This window comes from Equus asinus, chromosome 3, assembly GCF_041296235.1.
Source record: "Equus asinus isolate D_3611 breed Donkey chromosome 3, EquAss-T2T_v2, whole genome shotgun sequence".
NCBI classification, from domain to species: domain Eukaryota; kingdom Metazoa; phylum Chordata; class Mammalia; order Perissodactyla; family Equidae; genus Equus; species Equus asinus.
The window spans coordinates 141,967,777-141,986,353 of NC_091792.1; the positions used below are offsets into that span (position 1 = coordinate 141,967,777).

At 38.1% G+C, this 18,577-nt stretch overlaps 1 protein-coding gene across 7 annotated transcripts in view; it reads right to left on the reverse strand.

Moving 5' to 3' along the window:
- Positions 1-3,927: 3,927 nt before the first annotated feature.
- The window catches only part of ZCCHC4 (zinc finger CCHC-type containing 4), a 51,100-nt gene continuing 36,450 nt past the window's right edge, over positions 3,928-18,577 (reverse strand). For 5 of the 7 annotated variants that reach the window (XM_070506116.1, XM_070506115.1, XM_044767657.2 and 2 more), the window contains 4 exons: positions 18,058-18,202; positions 17,882-17,938; positions 12,254-14,329; positions 3,928-4,317 (listed from right to left, as the gene is read on the reverse strand). In XM_070506116.1, the coding sequence (XP_070362217.1) occupies positions 14,194-14,329; positions 17,882-17,938; positions 18,058-18,202 (338 nt within the window). In that variant the 3' untranslated portion in view covers positions 3,928-4,317; positions 12,254-14,193. The remainder of the gene's footprint in view (positions 4,318-12,253; positions 14,330-17,881; positions 17,939-18,057; positions 18,203-18,577) is intronic. The other 2 variants (XM_070506118.1, XM_014855890.3) reach the window with 1 other exon arrangement.

Sequence of the window (18,577 nt, forward strand, 5' to 3'; positions counted from 1 at the left end):
ATCTTCTTCTGGACTTCTGGACCTTCTACCATCTGGACCTCGCCCCTGGGAAGTAGCTGACAGAGGTAGACTCATTCATCCAGCAACAAATATTCCAGGCACTATTTTGTGCCAGGCACTGTTCTTAACTCTAGACTTTCATGCTTACCCTGCTCTCTCTCAGAGATGGGGTTTTTCCCGTGCCTTTGCTGCAGACAATGTAGCATGTCCTCCAAATTCTTCCGAAGGCAGCATTTCTGAAGTGAGAATGGACTTGCCTTTGTTATTCATGAAATGCATTTTCAGGTGTTTTTGTTCTGGGCTGGCAATAATGGATAATCTGGATGGTGGGAGTCCAACATGTATACACCTAACATTCATCTGGAAATTGAATGCCCATTTTCCTGAAACTTATCCTGAATATGAACCCTCATACAACACATGAAAAGGACTGTTAATAGAGGTATACACACACAGTGCTACAGGACATGCACATTATGAAGCCTTCACAGAAACGTATGAATTTCCCAGAAGGTATTACAGCACAGGAAACAGCATAGGTTCCAGATGTGGCCAGGAAACAGCAAATACTTTTATGTGGCCGTGGCACCTCGTGTGTGTTGGTGGGAGTGGGGGGCAGGGATTGTTAGTGGAAATGATCAAAAGCAGCCATAGGACAAGAGGTATTAACACACAGCGTTACCGGCCTTTGCTTTCTCCCACTGCCCCATAAAGGAGATTTTAGCTTTACTCACTCCATTTCTTTGCCTTCCCCATTCTCTAAGAAAAACACTGCTTAGTCAAATTGGTTTACTTGTGCTTCTAGGGCACAGAATCAAGAGAAAAGGGGAATGCCCAGAGATCAGGCATCAGTGCTTTTCAAGGAGGCAAGAGCAGGAGATATAAATGTAGGGAAAATGAGAGGGGCATGGGGAGGGAAACGAAAGAGAAAATAGACTTTAAAAAGAATTTCCATGCTCTGTGCACCCTCTCTCTAGTGCTTGAAAAAGAAAAATGGAAGAACTAGTTTTTTTGAAATAACTTTTTGGTAGCGAGGCTGTTTCTTTGATCACTATACCCCTTAGGCAAGTTCATACTGAGGCCTTCTTTCCACATGGTATGGTATGGGGTTGGATTTTGAAAGGCCAGGCAGCTGCCAACAGAGATTGGGAGTGGGGCGGGGGATGTTTTTGACAGCCTCACGCTGGTTCATTGGTTATTCAGGACCTTAATTCCTGTGACAAGGGTGATGAGGGGTTAAAAAGGAAGAACTGGAGATGTAAAGATGCCAGGAAGACTAGTTGGGCTGGGGCGGGCAATTCCAGAGACATTTCTGAAGGAGAATAACAAGAGCTGATTGTTTATTAGATTAGAGGAATGAAAGCAAGGGTTGGGATATTTGGGTGCACAGACTCAGGGGATACAGAACTGGTTATTGTTGGATTAGGGGTCGGGGTATGAAGGAAGTATGAGGGGGAAGGGAGGGAAAGTAGATCAGAGCAAAGGAGTTCAGTGAGGACTACCTTCAGGTGGAGGGGTGGTGTGCAAATCTATCTGTGATGGCAAACAGGCAGCTGGAAAGGTAGGTTTGAAGGGGAAAGGTCATGGCCTGAGCAAAGGTGGGAATCCCTGTGTCCAGGGATGGAAGATGTAGTGTGTGGGATGTGACTAATCTAGGCCATGTGAAAGGCTGTTATTTTGAAAGATCTATTTTGAAGTCATAAAATAGGTGAAACATACAAAATAAGCAAATTGAATTTGCTGGAAAGAGAAATAAATGTAGATGGTTGGTGTTAGAACTTCTCTGCCCTACTACGTTTGCATTCATTAGGCAACAAAAAAACCCCAACTCAAAGCAGCACAAGTAATAACTAGAATGTACAGTTATGTGCCACATAACGATGGACCACATATACAACAGTGGTCCCATAAGATTAGTACCATATAGCCTAGGTGTGTAGTCGGCTATACCATATAGGTTTGTGTAAGTACACTCTATGATGTTCGTGCAACAATGAAATCGCCTTACTGCACGTTTCTCAGAACGTATCCCCATCATTAAGCAATGCATGACTCTACTGGCTCATGTATGTTACAAGTCCAGCAGTAACGCCAACTTCAGGGCACGCTAGATCCAGCAACTTGGTGTCACCAGGAGCCCTGCTCATGGTGTGCCTCATAAGGCTGTCTTCCCATGTGGTTACTGGAAGACTGACAACAGCAACTGGAGCTACATACTTCCTCATTCAGAGGGACAACGAATGGTTCTTCAGTGATCACAGGACAAGTCCTGAGCCTTGTTGTGATTAGACCAACATCACAAGTGTAGCTGAAATCAATCACAGATAAAGGGGATAGAATTATGCCCAATAAAAAGTTCTACCCGGAGAGCTAGAGAGGATGTCAGTCATCCCTCTCCCAAATCCCATAGCAGGCACAGTGGGGAGGGCAGGAATGATGCTGCTGAAGCAACGATTCAACAGTGTTCAATTTAACAATCCATCATCACTACTCAAAGGGGAGTTTTAAGTATGAAATGCATTTGGGAGATGTTCCATCCTGGCAGAGTGCAACGAAATTGTATCAATTCAGTGTTTTATCTCCCACAACCACTTCAGTTGCTGTTCTGGGAAAGAAATTCAGAGACCAACTCATGCGACTCCTGTCAGGAGGAAGAAGTTCTAATAAGAGCTATAGAACCAGTATTTGTATGTATAGGAATTTATCCTAAGGAAATAAAAGATTTAGCATGTTCATCATAGGGTCATTTACAATAGGGAAAAAATGCAAACAACTTAGATGTCCAACCATAGGAGACTGATTTTTTTTAAATATGGTACATCCATACTGAAGAATATTATTATTGTTGTACATATAAAGTGATGTTCACAGTATGTTTATAAAAAAAGAGGATTACAAAATAGTATGAATCTATAATTCCATTTTTTGTGGGGGAAATTTTAAGGTGTATCTGTCTGTATAGCTATTTAGACAAGACTCTATCTGTAAGAACATACACAGAAGTTGTGAGTGGTTACCTCTGGGTGGTAGGATTAGAGTTGCTCTTCATTTTCTTTGATTTACCTGGCTCATGTATTATTTGTAAAGTTAATAGGCAGGGCCCTTAGTTTCCTTTGTCCTCCTTAAACATGGAGAATGTTTAGACTATCTCTAGTTTCCTCCCACTCCTCACCTCCACATTTGCAGATAAAGAAACTGGGCCATCTATTCAGGCTTAGTTTCTAAGAGAACACTGGATGTTACACTTCTAGTCTGCAGGGGTGTTAAGCAACTAAACAATGTAAGAATCTTGTGACTGTCCAGATAATGTCCAGGGATAAAACTCATCTCTCAGAGCTTTAAGAGCTGCTTGCTCACTTTTGCTGCTTTTTTCCCTCAGTCTTGCTGAGTTAACATTTATACTAAATCACCTGAAATCAAATAGTAGAGATCTTATCTTCACATTATTGCAATGACCTTCTTAGCTGAACCTCAAGTAATTTAACCCATGTCCTAATGTTCAAATTAAAATCAAATCAAATAAGTGAAATTAGATTTTCCTTTGCATTTTGAGCAAGCTTTCCTTACGTAGGCAGCTCTAAGCATATTAGCTTCTTACTCACGTAGCAGTTAGGGTTTTGAGACATAAAGTGGTATATTAAATGGCACTTCCCTTCACTCAGTCTGTACTTATGAGCAGCTACTACTCAGAGGGTGAAGAAACGTGCCCACCTGGCCACCTGTTTCCCAGGGTTGTGGGAGGAGGAATGAGGTCATACGTGCTGCTGTTGGTTGTCACCGTGTGCAGGGCACAGCTCGAGGAGCCAGTAAACACACATAATAATGTCCACAGGCCCCTGACGTCAACAAGCTTCTAATCTGTACAGGGGAAACAAGTACAAAAAGTCGTTCTATTACAGGGCATGATTTAAGTACCTTAGAAGTATAAATGAAAAGACACAAACACGCACAATTTTTATTTCACTGGCAAGAGATATACTGCTCTACTGGAGACACCAACAAGGACACCACGAAGGAAGTGGCATCAGACCAGGACCTTCTGTAGGCTGTGATTTTATGTTTAAAAATTAGTCAGACTTCTTCCAGATGTCTAGTATTTTATAGATTGCTTCGAAGGGGCCAGACATCAACTTAAGTGTTTTCCTTAAAATAACCTTGAAAGCTGAATTGTTGTAAGTGTAAAGACTCCCAGATCAGGCTGCCAATCTTGTTTACACAGCACATCCCAACATTTAAACCCTCAATGTTAGGATAGTCCTCCTATTGACTCTAAATTCCTTCCAATATTGTTTAGGTCCATCTTCCTTTTTTCAGTACCTATAAGAAAGAGAACAGAGCAAATCCTTTCCATATCTTAGGCATGCCTTCTGTTATGGTCTGAATTATGTCCCCAAAAATCTATATATTGAAGCCCTAACCCCCAGTACCTCAGAATAGGACTATATTTGGAAATAGAGCCTTTAAAAAGGAGACTGAGGTAAAATGAGGCCATTAGGATGGGCCCTAATCCAGTCTGACTGGTATCCTTATAAGAAGGAAATTTGGACACAAAGAGACACCAGTGATGCACACGCACAGAAGAAAGACCATGTGAAGATATGGTGAGAAGGCAGCCATCTGCAAGCTATGGACAGAGGTTAGGAAGAATCAAACCTGCCAACACTTTATCTTGGACTTCCAGCCTCCAGAACTGAGAGAAAATAAATCATTGTTGTATAAGCCACTCAGTCTAAGATATTTTGTTACGGCAGCCCTAGCAAAGTAATGCACCCAACACGTGAAACATCTAGAAAATTCCATGCTTTCATCAAATTTTTATTAAGTACCTACAATGCATGAGACACATAATAGTGTATAAAATGGGTGCTGACATTAAAAAATTGAAATCTTATGGGGAAATAGAATCTGTGAATATAATCACAGAATAATACATGAAAAGTGCCTCAAATCTGGTGCAGAATGCCAAGGGTTTCAGAGGGAAGGGTATTGGTTGGTATCAGGGACTCACTGCAAGAATTCCCAGAAGAGAAGGGGACTTAGGCCAAGGCCTGAAGGCTCCATAAGACTATGGAAGGAAATATTCCAAACAGAAAGAAAAGAATAGGATGAAAAGATTAAGGCATACTGGAGAAACAAATTAGTCTAAATATCAGACAAAATTTATGAATAAACCTGAAATCTGATCATTCAGGACCTCAGAATGACTTTGTAGTTCATTAAATTTTGTAATATAAGCAAGCAGCAGAATGAAATTTAGCTGTAATTATTTAAGAAAGATGTCCCTTTGGATCTAGGAGTGACATCAGCATCATGGTGGAGTGAGTTGTTCCCTTTGTCTCTCCCCTGAGTCACAACTAAACAGACATTCACTAACCAACAGAGGATTCCCTACACAGCACAATAGGATCCACACAGCCATACATCTGAAGGTAGGAGGACTGGATCCCCAGGAAACAGTGGAACTAGGTGAATGGACCCCTCCCCCTGTCCAGTCGCAGTGATCTGGGTTGCAGGTCCTTACACAGATGCCAGTGCAACTGTAAGAGGAGGCAGGGTAGCCTGGCCTGCGCATGAACACTTGCAGAGTGGTAGCCTGGCCCACAGGAACACTCACCATGCACCAGGGGCTCCTCCTGTGGGACTGCTCCCGACCAAGTGGCATGGCTCAGTGCCTGCAAAGAAGCCTCCACCAAGCGCCACAGCTGAGCTGACACCCACGAACACAGAGCCAGTCAGTGTGTGGAAGAAAGTGCCCCTCCTCTCCCACCTAATGCACCAGTTTGGCCAGTCCCCTGCCAAGTACAACAGTCCCACACCAGAGTGACCTGCCCTGCCTGCACATGCACACACACATGCCAAGCAGCTGTGGACCATGAGCAAACGCAGAGAAGCCCTACCAGCACAACTTCCAGCAGACAGGATGGGATCAGAAAGGGCAGATCCTATCCCCACAAGCAGTGGCCGGTGGAATCTGTGACCTGATAATACCACAAATGCAGCACTGGCAAAGGATCAATTCATTTAACACCATGAAGAAATACACTAACACTTTAGAGCAGAAGGAAAATGACAAATCTCCAGAAATAAATCCTGAACTCACAGAAATTTACAATCTAAATGACAGAGAATTCAAAATACTTGTCATAAAGAAACTCAACAAGTTACAAGAAAACTCAGAAAGACAGTTCAATGAGCTCAGGAATAAAACTAATGAGCAGAAATAATACTTCACCAAAGAGACTGAAACTCTAAAAATAAAAAAAAAACAAACCACCAAACAAAAATTCTGGATATTAAGAACACAATTAATGAGATAAAACATAATCTAGAATCCATAAAAAATAGAGCTGACATTATGGAGGACAGAAGCAGTGATTTAGAGGATAGAAATATAGAAATGCTTCAGGTGGAAGAGGAGAAAGAACTAAGGTTTTTGAAAAATGAAGAAATTTTTTGAGAAATATCCAAATCAATTAGGAAAAGCAACATAAGGATTATAGGTATTCCAGAGGGAGAAGTGAGGGTGAAAGGAGAAGAGAGCTTGTTCAAAGAAATTGTAGCTGAGAAATTCCCAAAACTGGGAAAGAACTGGAGTTACAATTATGTGAAGCCAAAAAAACTCCTAATTACATCAATGCAAAAAGACCTTCTCCGAGGCATATAATAGTAAAACTGGCAAAAATCAATAACAAAGAGAAAATATTAAGGGAAGCCAGGCAGAAGAAAATAACCTACAAAGGAACTCCTATGAGGCTTTCAGTGGATTTCTCAGCAGAAACCTTACAGCTAGGACAGAATGGGATGATATATTCAAAATATTGAAAGACAAAAACTTTCAGCCAAGAATACTCTATCCAGTGAAACTATCCTTCAGATACGACACAGAAATAAAAGCTTTCCCAGATAAACAAAAGCTGAGGGAGTTCATCACCACTAGGTCTGCCTTACAAAAAATGTTGAAAGGAGCTCTCCCATCTGAAACAAAAGAGCAAAGGTTTACCCTGAGCAAGGGGATAAACAGAGTCAGAAAATTGCAGCTCTATATCAGAATAGGTTAGTAAACACAATTATAACATAAAAGACAAAGGGACAGAAAGCATCAAAAATAACTATGAATACTTCAATTTAGTCACAAACTCACAACACAGGAAAGAACAATTTGTGACAACAATATCTCAGAAGAGGAGGAGGAAAGGGATGGAACCTCCTTAGGCTAATGGAGATAAGAGGCTATCAGAAAATGGACTATCACATCTATGAGATCTTTTATACAAACCACATGGTAACCACTAAACAAAAAGAGCAGAGACACAAATCATAAATAATGAGAAAACCATCAGAGAAAACCACCAAACTGAAATGGCAGTCAGAAATACAAGGGAAAAGAAACAATGGAAATATAGAACAACTGGAAAACAAGAGATAAAATGGGAGTATTAAGCCCCCATATATCAATAATCTCTCTAAATGCAAATAGATTGAATTCTCCAATCAAAAGACACAGAGTGGCTGGATGGATAAAAAACAAGACCCAACAATTTGCTGCCTCCAGAAAACACATCTCAGCTCTAAAGACAAAAATAGGCTCAGCGTGAAGAGATGGAAGATGATACTCCAAGCAAATGGCAAACAAAGAAAAGAAGGTGTTGCCATACTTATAGCAGACAACGCGGACTTCAAAATACAAAAGACAATGTGGGACAAAGAAGGGCGGTAAATAATGACAAAAGGGACATTCCACCAAGAGGATGTAGCACTTATAAATATATATGCACCTAACACAGAAGCACCAAGGTATATAAAGCAACTATTAACAGACCTAAAGGAAGAAATTGATAGCAACACAATAATAGTCAGGGACCTCAACATCCCACTTACATCAATGGATTGATCATTCAGACAGAAAGTCAACAAGGAAACAGTGGCCTTAAATGAAATACTAGACCAGATGGGCTTGATATATATAGAACATTCCATCCCAAAAAAGCAGAATATACATTCTTCTCAAGTGCACATGGGACATTCTCAAAGACAGACCATATTTTGGGAAACAAGGCAAGCCTCAATAAATTTAAGAAGATTGAAATCATATCAAGCATCTCTTCCAATCACAATGCTAAGACACTAGAAATCAACTACAAGAAAAAGGCTGGGAAAGTCACAAATATGTGGAGACTAAACAACATGCTACTGAACCACCACTGGATCAATGAAGAAATCAAAGGAGAAATCAAAAACTACCCAGAGATAAATGAAAATGAAAACACAATATACCAACTCTTATGAGATGCAGCAAAAGCGGTGCTAAGAGGGAAATTCATAGTAATACAGGCCTACCTCAACAAACAAGAAAAAGCTCAAGTAAGTAATCTTAAACTACACCTAACAGAACTAGAAAAAGAAGAACAAAGCCCAAAGTCAGCAGAAAGAGGAAAATAAAAATTAGAACAGAAATAAATGAAATAGAGACTAAAAAAATAGAAAGGATCAATGAAAATAAGAGCTGAGGTTCTTTGAGAAAATAAACAAAACTGACAAACCCTTAGCCAAACTAAAAAAAAGAGAGAAGGCTCAAATAAATAAAATTACGAATGAAAGAAGAGATATTACAACAGCTACCACAGAAATACAAAGGATTATAAGAGAATGCTATGAAAAACCATATGACAACAAATTGGACAACCTATAAAAAATGCACAAATTCTTGGACTCATACAACATCCCAAAACTGAACCAAGAAGATAGAGAGAACCTGAATAGACCAACCACAAGTTAAGAGATTGAAACAGTAATCAAAAACCTCCCAAAAAACAAAAATCCAGGATCAAATGGCTACTCTGGAGAATTCTACCAAAGATTGAAAGATTTCATACCTATCCTTCTCTAACTATTCTAAAAAACTGAAGAAGACAGAACACTTCCTAACTCATTCTATGAGGCCAACATTACCCCAATACCAAAACCAGACAAGGACAACACAAAGAAGGAAAACACAAGCCAATATTGCTGATGAACATAGATGCAAAAATCCTCAACAAAATATTGGCAAATCAAATAAAGCAATACATTAAAAGGCTTATACACTATGATCAAGTGCGATTTATTCTATGGATGCAGGGATGGTTCAACATCCACAGATCGATCAATGTGACACACCACATTAACAAAATGAGGAATAAAAATTACAGGATCATCTCAATAGATGCAGAGAAAGCATTTGACAAGATCCAACATCCATTGACAATAAAAACTCTCAATGAAATGAGTATAGAAGGAAAGTACCTCAACATAATAAAGACCATATATGACAAACTCACAGCCAACATCATACTCAACAGTGAAAAACTGAATGTCATCCCTCTGAGAACAGGAACAAGACAAGGGTGCCCGCTCTTGCCACTCCTATTCAACATAGTACTGGAGTTTTTGGCCAGAGCAATTAGGCAAGAAAAAGAAATAAAAAGTATCAAAAAAAGGAAGGAAGAAGTGAAACTCTCGTTGTTTGTGAATGACATGATTCTTTATATAGAAAATCCTAAAGGGGCTGGCCCGGTGGCCGAGTGGTTAAGTTCACATGCTCCACTTTGGCGGCCCAGGGTTTTGCTGGTTCAGATCCCAGGAGAGGACATGGCACCACTCATCAAGCCATGCTGAGGCGGCATCCCACATAGCAGAACTAGAAGGACCTACAACTAGAATATACAACTATGTACTGGGGGGTCGGGGGGGCTTTGGGGAGGAGAAGAAGAAGAAGAAAAAAAAAAGGCACATTGGCAACAGACGTTAGCTCAGGTGCAAATCTAAAAAAAAGAAAACCCTAAGGAATCCACTGGAGGGGCCAGCCCTGTGGCCAAGTGGTTAAGTTCGAGCACTGCACTTTGGCAGCCCAGGGTTTTGCCAGTTCAGATATTGGGCGCGGACATGGCACTGCTCATCAGGCCACAGTGAGACGGCGTCCCACGTGCCACAACTAGAAGGACCCACAACTAAAAAATACACAACTATGTACTGGGGGGATTTGGGGGAGAAAAAGCAGAAAAAAAAAAAAAGAATCCACTGGAAAACTATTAGAAATAATTAACAACTAGAGCAAAATTGCAGGGTACAAAATCAACTTACAAAAATCAGTTGCACTTCTTTACCCTAATAATGAACTAACAGAAAGAGAAGTCAAGAATACAATCCCATTTTCAATTGCAACAAACAGAATAAAATATATAGGAATAAATTTAACCAAGGAGGTGAAAGACCTATACACTGAAAACTATACAACATTATTGAAAGAAATAGAAGAAGACATAAAGAAATGGAAAAATAGGGGGCTGGCCCAGTAGCATAGTGGTTAAGTTCACACAATGTGCTTCGGCAGCCCAGGGTTTGCAGGTTCAGATCCCAGTTGGGTAGGGGCACACCGCTCATCAAGCCACACTGTGGCAGCATCCCATATACAAAGTAGAGGAAGATAGGCACAGATGTTAGCTCAGGGTCAGTCTTCCTCACAAAAATAAAATAAAGAAATGGAAAGATAATGGAAATTATGAAATGGATTGGAAGAATAAACATAGTTAAAATGTCCATATTACCTAAAGTAATCTATAGATTCAATACAACCTCAATCATAATCCCAATGACATTCTTCACAGAAATAGAACAAAGAATCCTAAAATTTATATGGAACAACAAAAGACCCAAAATAGCCAAAGCAATCCTGAGGAAAAAAGAACAAAGCTGGAGGCATCACAATTCCTGGCTTCAAAATATACTACAAAGCTATAGTTATCAAAACAGCATGGTGCTGGTGCAAAAACAGACACACAGATCAATGGAACTGAATTGAAAGCCCAGAAATAAAACCACACATCTATAGACAGCTAATCTTTGACAGAGGGGCCAAGAAGATATAATGGAGAAAGGAAAAGTCTCTTCAGTAAATGGTGTTGGGGAAACTGGGCAGCCACATGAAAAAGAATGAAAGTAGGCCAGTATCTTACACCATACACAAAAATCAACTCAAAATGGATTAAAGACTTGAATGTAAGACCTGAAACCATGAAACTCCTACAAGAAAATAATAGGTAGTGCACTCTTTGACACTGGTCTCAGAAGCATTTTTTCAAATACCATGTCTACTCAGGCAAGGTAAACAAAAGAAAAAATAAACAAGTGGGACTACATCAGACTAAAGAGTTTCTTCAAGGCAAAGTAAACCAGGAACAAAATGAAAAGACGACTCACTAACTGGGAGAAAATATTTGCAAATAATATATCCCACAAGAGGTTAATTTCCAAAATATATAAAGAACTCATATATCTCAACAACAACAACAAAACAACCCAATCAAAAAATGGGCAGAGGATAAAACAGACGTTTTTCCAAAGCAGATAAACAGATGGCCAACAGACTTATGAAAGATGTTCAACATCGCTCATCATCAGGAAAATGCAAATCAAAACTACACTGAAATAGCACCTCACATCCGTCAGAATGGCTATAATTAACAAGACGAGAAATAAAGTGTTGGAGAGGATGTGGAGAAAATGGAACCCTCATACACTGCTGATGGGAATGCAAACTGGTGCAGCTACTACAGAAAACAGTATGGAGATTTCTCAAAAAATTAAAAATAGAACTACCATACGATCTGTGCACCCTTATGTTCTCTGCAGCATTATTCACAATAGCCAAGACGTGTAAGCAACCCATGTGCCCATCAATTGATGAATGGATAAAGAAGATGTGGTGTGTATGTATATACACTGGAATACTACTCAGCTATAAAAAAAGACAGAATCGTTCCATTTGCAACAACATGGATGGACCTTGAGGGTATTATGTTAAGCCAGATAGAGAAAGACCTTATGATTTCACTCATATGTGGAAGATAAACAAACACATGGATAAAGAGAACAGGTCAGTGGTTACCAGAGGGGAAGCAGGTTGAGGAGTGGGCAAAAGGTGTAAAAGGGGCACATATGTATGATGATGGATAAAAACTAGACTATTGGTGCTGAGCACAATGCAGTCCATACAGAAACTGATATATAATAATGTATACCTGAAATTACACAATGTTATAAACCAATATGACCTCAATAAAATAATTTTTACAAAATGCCTCTTTAAAAAGCTTAGAAAGTTCTATCTGTCAAATTTCAGGGATTTTCTTCTATTGTTGTTTTGAGTAGGTATCTTAATGTTCAGATATGCAGATTTCTAATTAGAACAAATGACCTCATCTCCCATCACACTTACCTCCCAGAGACATTTTTACATCCTATTAGTTTATTCTCTGAGAAAAGAAAGAAGAAATTAGGTCCTTCAAATTAGTAGTAACTGAATACAAGAACAGACTCACCAAATTTCCTATTTTTAACTTTCTAGGAAGGTAACAAAGTTTTAAAATATTCTTGATTATAAGCAACACTCTATTTCCTCAATTGTAGGATGTGCTTTTTTTTTCACATTTCAAGGTATGTCTAAAATTTAATATGTATCATTAATGAGACATGGAGCTTTTCCCCTGAAAAGCTATGATTACATCAATACCGCATTTTACAATTGATTGTATCTTAAAACTAAGAAAATACAGTGATGATAATAAACCACTGGCCATCAGGACCCAATTCTTCAGTAGTCATGGTCCCTTAGGTGTCTGAGTTTCAGGGCAGATTTCAATAGGTTTTTCTATAGTATCATGGACACCAGGAAAGTCAGGCAATGTCTATATCCATGCCCGAATCAGAGAAAGGAACTCTCACAATGATTCTACAAGGTTCAGATCTCATCCAGTCACCTCAAAATCTGCCCTTCCTATCACCAAAGCAACCCACGTAAAAAAGGAGGCAAGAGAAGAGTTTTCTGATGCTTGTTAGTGCAGGAGCTCAGCACATCTTTTGATGTCACCTGATGTACACCACTATCACACCGATCAGGGCCATGCTTGAGTATTCCACATGAGGCGTCACACAGTCCTAATTTAAATACCAGATGGAATTTAAACACCAGATGAGGGCAGTTCTACCTTTACTCACAGGGCTCTAGCTAAGCCCAAGCAAAGATGCCTCCAAACTTGCTCCAAAGCAGTTGTTTGAGAACAAGAGAAAAGTCATTATGCAAACGCAAGCCATTCAAAGTTATTCAGTCCTAAAGAGATAAGGTCAGATACCTAGCAGAGAAATGGGGAGACCAATTGTTTGTTCTCAGAGTTCAAACTACACCCTTCAGTGCTATGGTACTGGACCACCAGATGTTACCATTAGGGCTCAGTAGCCATCTTCACTTGTTAACATTTCTCACCAATAACAGAACTGAGAACCAGGCACATGTGCCTCATTTAATTCAATCACAAAACAAACCTGAGGTGTAACTATTATTATCTCCATTATAATAATGAAGAAACGGGCTTCTAGAGTGAATGACCTGGCCAAGGACATACAGCCAGGAAGAGTTAGTCAAATTAGGAATGAGGAGTTTTAATCACAAAACTATTCTGCTTTCTGCTACTCCTTTTACAAAGAGAGAAACTTACTGTCTAGGTTAAAAGACACTGATATGACAGAGCAAGTCATAATTCTAAATACCTCATTCATTCAACAAACATTTGATTCTATATCATCAAAGGACAACTGCAAAAAGTACTTGAAAAATAAATATTTAATAATAATGTAACCATAATTATAATCTTTATATTTCGACTGCCTTTGTCAAAATTCCTTCCATCATCTTCAGATTCTGTCTAAAAATAATTGTACACTGTAATTCTCTTTATAAGTGGGGTTTAAGCCATTATACAGTATTTTAATGCTTAATTTAAAAGATTTATATAACAACATACTTTTATGTTCAATGTAAACAAAACCTCAGGTTTTCATTTTCATTTTCTTCTGACACTCTCTGCAAAAGAATACTGTATGCCCATTTTTCAGATAAAAGAGGCTAAAATAATATGATTGGAAGAGAGAAAAAAGGTACAGATAGGGAGCTAGTAAACCAGCTAAGGATGGAACAACTCCCCAGGTCTCCAGAGAGGCTGCTGAGGGGTCTATCAACCAGCAAATACCACCTGCCTATTATCCAGCTTAGAAAGGCGCACACTTTTGAAAGCGACAGAATTTAAGTCCAGTGCGGCACTTTCAGAAAATGGCATCAAAGGTTGGACTATAAATCTTTCTTATTCTCAAGTCACTGGACATTTAAGAGCAAAGATATTGATGGGCTGTTTCTCTCCTTTCCTTTTTCCTTGTAACAGATGTATGATTCATGGATTGTCCTTTAGTGGTCTCCATTTTCATCTTATTACTTTTTCTCTGCTTCTTCTTTCTGACAGCTCTGAAAAACAAGGTGCTAAATTATTTTGCAGAATGAGCACAGTGAATTATGTAATTATGTTGAAGTTTAATTAAATAGCTAACCAAATAAGAAAACAGAAGAAAGAATTTACTGTATTATAAGCATAAATCCACAGAATCCTAACCATAATAACAAGGAGATAGTCAGAGGCCTGACCAAGCAAAATGTTTCAGAAAAGAAATTTCTTTGAAAGATGGTTACTACAGATTTAGAACAATCTATTTGAGACAAACACACCACAGAGGTAAATAGCCAAGCCAATGAGTTGGAGGTTTTTTTGGTTAGGTTTTGTTTTTATTTTTTTGGGACTGCTCAACTCAGCACTTCAATTTCCAAATCCCTGAATTACATTTTTCAGAAAAAGGACCGACACATTTGGCAGTAAGCAGAGGTAGAAAAATGAAATAGCACAATGGAAAAAAACTGACAACACTTAAAGATGCCCACCTTATAAGTCTTACAGCTAATTTTCCCTTCCTCAGTAGGTCTAAAAGTCCTGACGTGTGCCACATGGGATGTCCACATTTTATGATCTCTGTTTTCACAATGACTAACCTCACAATGAAGAAGTTGGAACTCACCCTCTAAAAACACTAAACTACCCAGCAAAAAATAGACCCTTTGCTTCTGGTGTTCTCTGAACTAAGTTACAGGCAGTCTATAGCTGAGAAAGATTACTGGTCTGTTCATTCACTTTCTCCAAGCTAGCAGCATCAGGCCATTTATCCTATCACAAAGCAAGGAATGGGCTGGGCTGCCAAGACTGGCAAACGTGGAAACTTCCCATGGCTACTCAGCAATATCAATCGTTAGATTCACTTCTCCTAAACCACAAGTCCTAGGGAAAAGCTTATTCTTGATCTTCCCAGGACCAAAACCTGGGAAAGGAGCTTGATAAACAGTATATAATCCCCCCGTGGACCAAACTCAGGCCTCACTTTTCTTCATTCAGGACCTACGTTAAGCGTTAAGAATACAAAAATGAATGCATAATCTCTGACTTGAAGAAGCAAGGAGACTGACACAAGCAGATATTAACCTTCCCTTTCCTTCCCAATATTTTTTAGGGGAGGAAATTGAGGCTATGAAATCATCCAGGGAGGAAGTGGCAGAACCAGCTTGATTCTAGAACCTATGCTCCTAATTACCTTGATACTATATACTCTACCATAAATCATTCAGGTACGTAAAATGCTAAGCATATACTAATCACTAAATAAATATTAGCTATTAGTAGTAGCTCTATACAACTATTAATCAAAATTTTGCTTGACAACTTTAAATTTTTCTATATTTAGATTCTGCTGTATGGACTTTGGTATTCTGTCGGTTCAAAATAAAATAGTCATCTTTATACTCTTTTGTGCATGTTCTATAAATCTCCTTTTGGTCCAGCTATTTTTTAAAAGTAGGATAATGTCCTGATAAGTGATAATTTAGCAAATTTAATGAAGTATAATCTCTTGATGGCAAAGTCAATGAAGCTATGCATGCCTGTAGACAAAATTTAAACAAATTTTCTTTGGCTTATCCACTTATAAAAAGAATTAAACATGAACCAGATTTCATTAGAGGATGCAGGAAAAAAAAAACAGAAAATATTCATTTGTAATAGGAATAAACAAACCTTTATCCAGAGATAAAATCTTTCAACAGTGATAAACTTATTTGAATATAAATCAATTAATTGTTTTATTTTGCCTTAAAATTAAATTGACCTAGTATTTGTCCTCTAAATCATAGATATTTATGTAACTGATAAAATGAGATTTAACCACAAGAGGGAGCCAGCGTCATTCTAGTTCACAACCAAAGGAAAGTTAATACTAAAGAAAAACAAATTAATATGATAGCTATAAAATACATAAGATGAAAAGATCTTTTATGCCACATATGCTAAAAAGGCTATTAAAATTATTTTTTACTATTGTAAAGAAAAAAATTTGCCTTGTCAATTTCATTATAAAAAATATTATTTTAAAGCAGTATCTGAAGATAACTATTAACAGGAGTTTAGGAGTTCTCTCTGAGAGAAGAAAGTAATACTATTTAAGAATTATCAGATATACTACATCCTAAGGGATTTGCTCTTTGAATTAAACTTTGGAAAATCTAGTACTAAAAGATACTAGATGATTTCCCTGAATGAAAACAATATATCAGTACCAAATAGACTAGCCGCGGCTGTTTAAGAATCAAAGAAGAGCCTTCAAGATATCACCAAAATGAAAATTCAGTTTCCATGTATCATAAGATCACAGAATCAAAGGCTGAGCATGTTACTGGCTCTTGTTTCCAACCAGGATTACATTGTAAATAGTGCAACAATCCCAGACCAATAGTTTATTAGGTTGTATTCTATTCTTGAAGGTTTCTAAGGAAAAATATTCTATAAAATTCTTTAATACACCTCTTTAATTAATTTAAAAAATTCCACTTCTACCCTGGATTACTTAGTGGAAATAATTATTTAAAGTAAAGTTGGTTAAAAAAAAAATGAAAAAGGCAGTTTAAATAGTAAGGCAGAATTCAAATGGCTGGGCCTTAATGGAAAAAAATAATTGCCACTGACCAAAAAAATAAAAATAAATAAACAAAGGGAAAAGAATTCTAATACAATCATAAATAGTTACTAAAGCATCAGATGCTTCTAATACTAATAGATGTTTTTTTCATCACAAGTCATATGATAGCTGAAAACTTTTATCCTAATCTCAATTTTCATGTAATGTTAAACTTGGCTATCTGGTTTTCATATCAATAAAACAAGAGGACTCAATACCTATCATCCCTTTTAGTTTAAACAAAAAAAAGTATATGGGGCCGGCCCCATGGCCAAGTGGTTAAGTTCGAGCGCTCCGCTGCGGCGGCCCAGGGTTTTGCAGGTTTGTATCCTAGCCGCGGACATGGCACCGCTCATCAGGCCATGCTGAGGCGGCGTGCCACATGCCACAACTAGAAGAACCCACAACTAAAATACACAACTATGTACCAGGGGGATTTGGGGAGAAAAAGAAAAAAAAAAAAAGAAGAAGATTGGCAACAGTTGTTAGCTCAGGTGCCAATCTCTTAAAAAAAAAAAAAAGTATAATCATTCAAGTTAGCCCAGTTGAAACAGTAATGGTTTTTCTAAATATGCTATTGTCATCAGTATAACTTTGTTCTGAATTATAACCAATACCAAATATTGGTGGGAGAAGTGAAAATAATCATAGAAAAAAATAAAAATTAAAAGTTTAAATATTTAAGTATTAAATGTCTAAATGTTTTTCTTGAAGTCTAACATAATTTAAAGAAATAATTTCCTTTTCCAATGTGTGCACTGTGGAATTACACACTGCATTCCATCTGAAATGCCTTCTCCAGCCTCACTGGCTATCACACATTTATATCCGATTTGTCCCGAGTTAAAGTTCATGTCCTTCAATAAAGCCTGACCTCTCACCCGACAAACTATAATTTCACATGAAACATACGAGATAGAAACTTAGCCATTTTCTACCTCATATTTTGGTTATTTTCATGTCTTACCTGTAAAATTTTAAGCTCATCTTCATATGCCTCCTCCCCCTTCTATGCAAACAATACCTACCAGTGAAAGCAACAATTAATTCTGAATCCTCTAACTATTGTATACTTTTGTGGATTGCTCTATACAAATCACATAAGGAAGATTTTTTTCTAGTAAATAAAAGAATTCAACTAACTTGTTAACTTTCTTAGATGTAGAGATGTTAGGACAAGTACTACGTTTATGATCTAATTCACCACAAACAAAGCAGCCGTCTTTAGGGCCCTCGCAAGAATGATCTGGAAGAGCGCAGTGATTGCAAATGCTACAGTGGATCCAGGCTGTAAAATAAAAGTTAAGTTTTAGAAGAGATTCATTTAATGTAATTTTTCATTTGATTAACCTTTATGATAGGGAAGCATAAATAGTGTTTACTTCAAACCTTGTGACTCGTTTGCATAGCTGGTTATAATTTCACTGAAAAGGCCAAACCCACTTAAACCAGCTAAGTTCTTTCTGATTCACGGCAACAAATGCAGCCCTCCTCCAATGACTCATGGGCTGAGAGCCACTGACAATGGGGGCCAGCTGAGTGAACCAAAGCCCTATGAAAATGAGCCAAACCGAAAGCCACACTGAAACAGGTGAGCAGTCACATCTCTCTATGAAGGAGAGAACGTACATTTTGGTAATTATAAAAATTAAAAAGCAAGTAA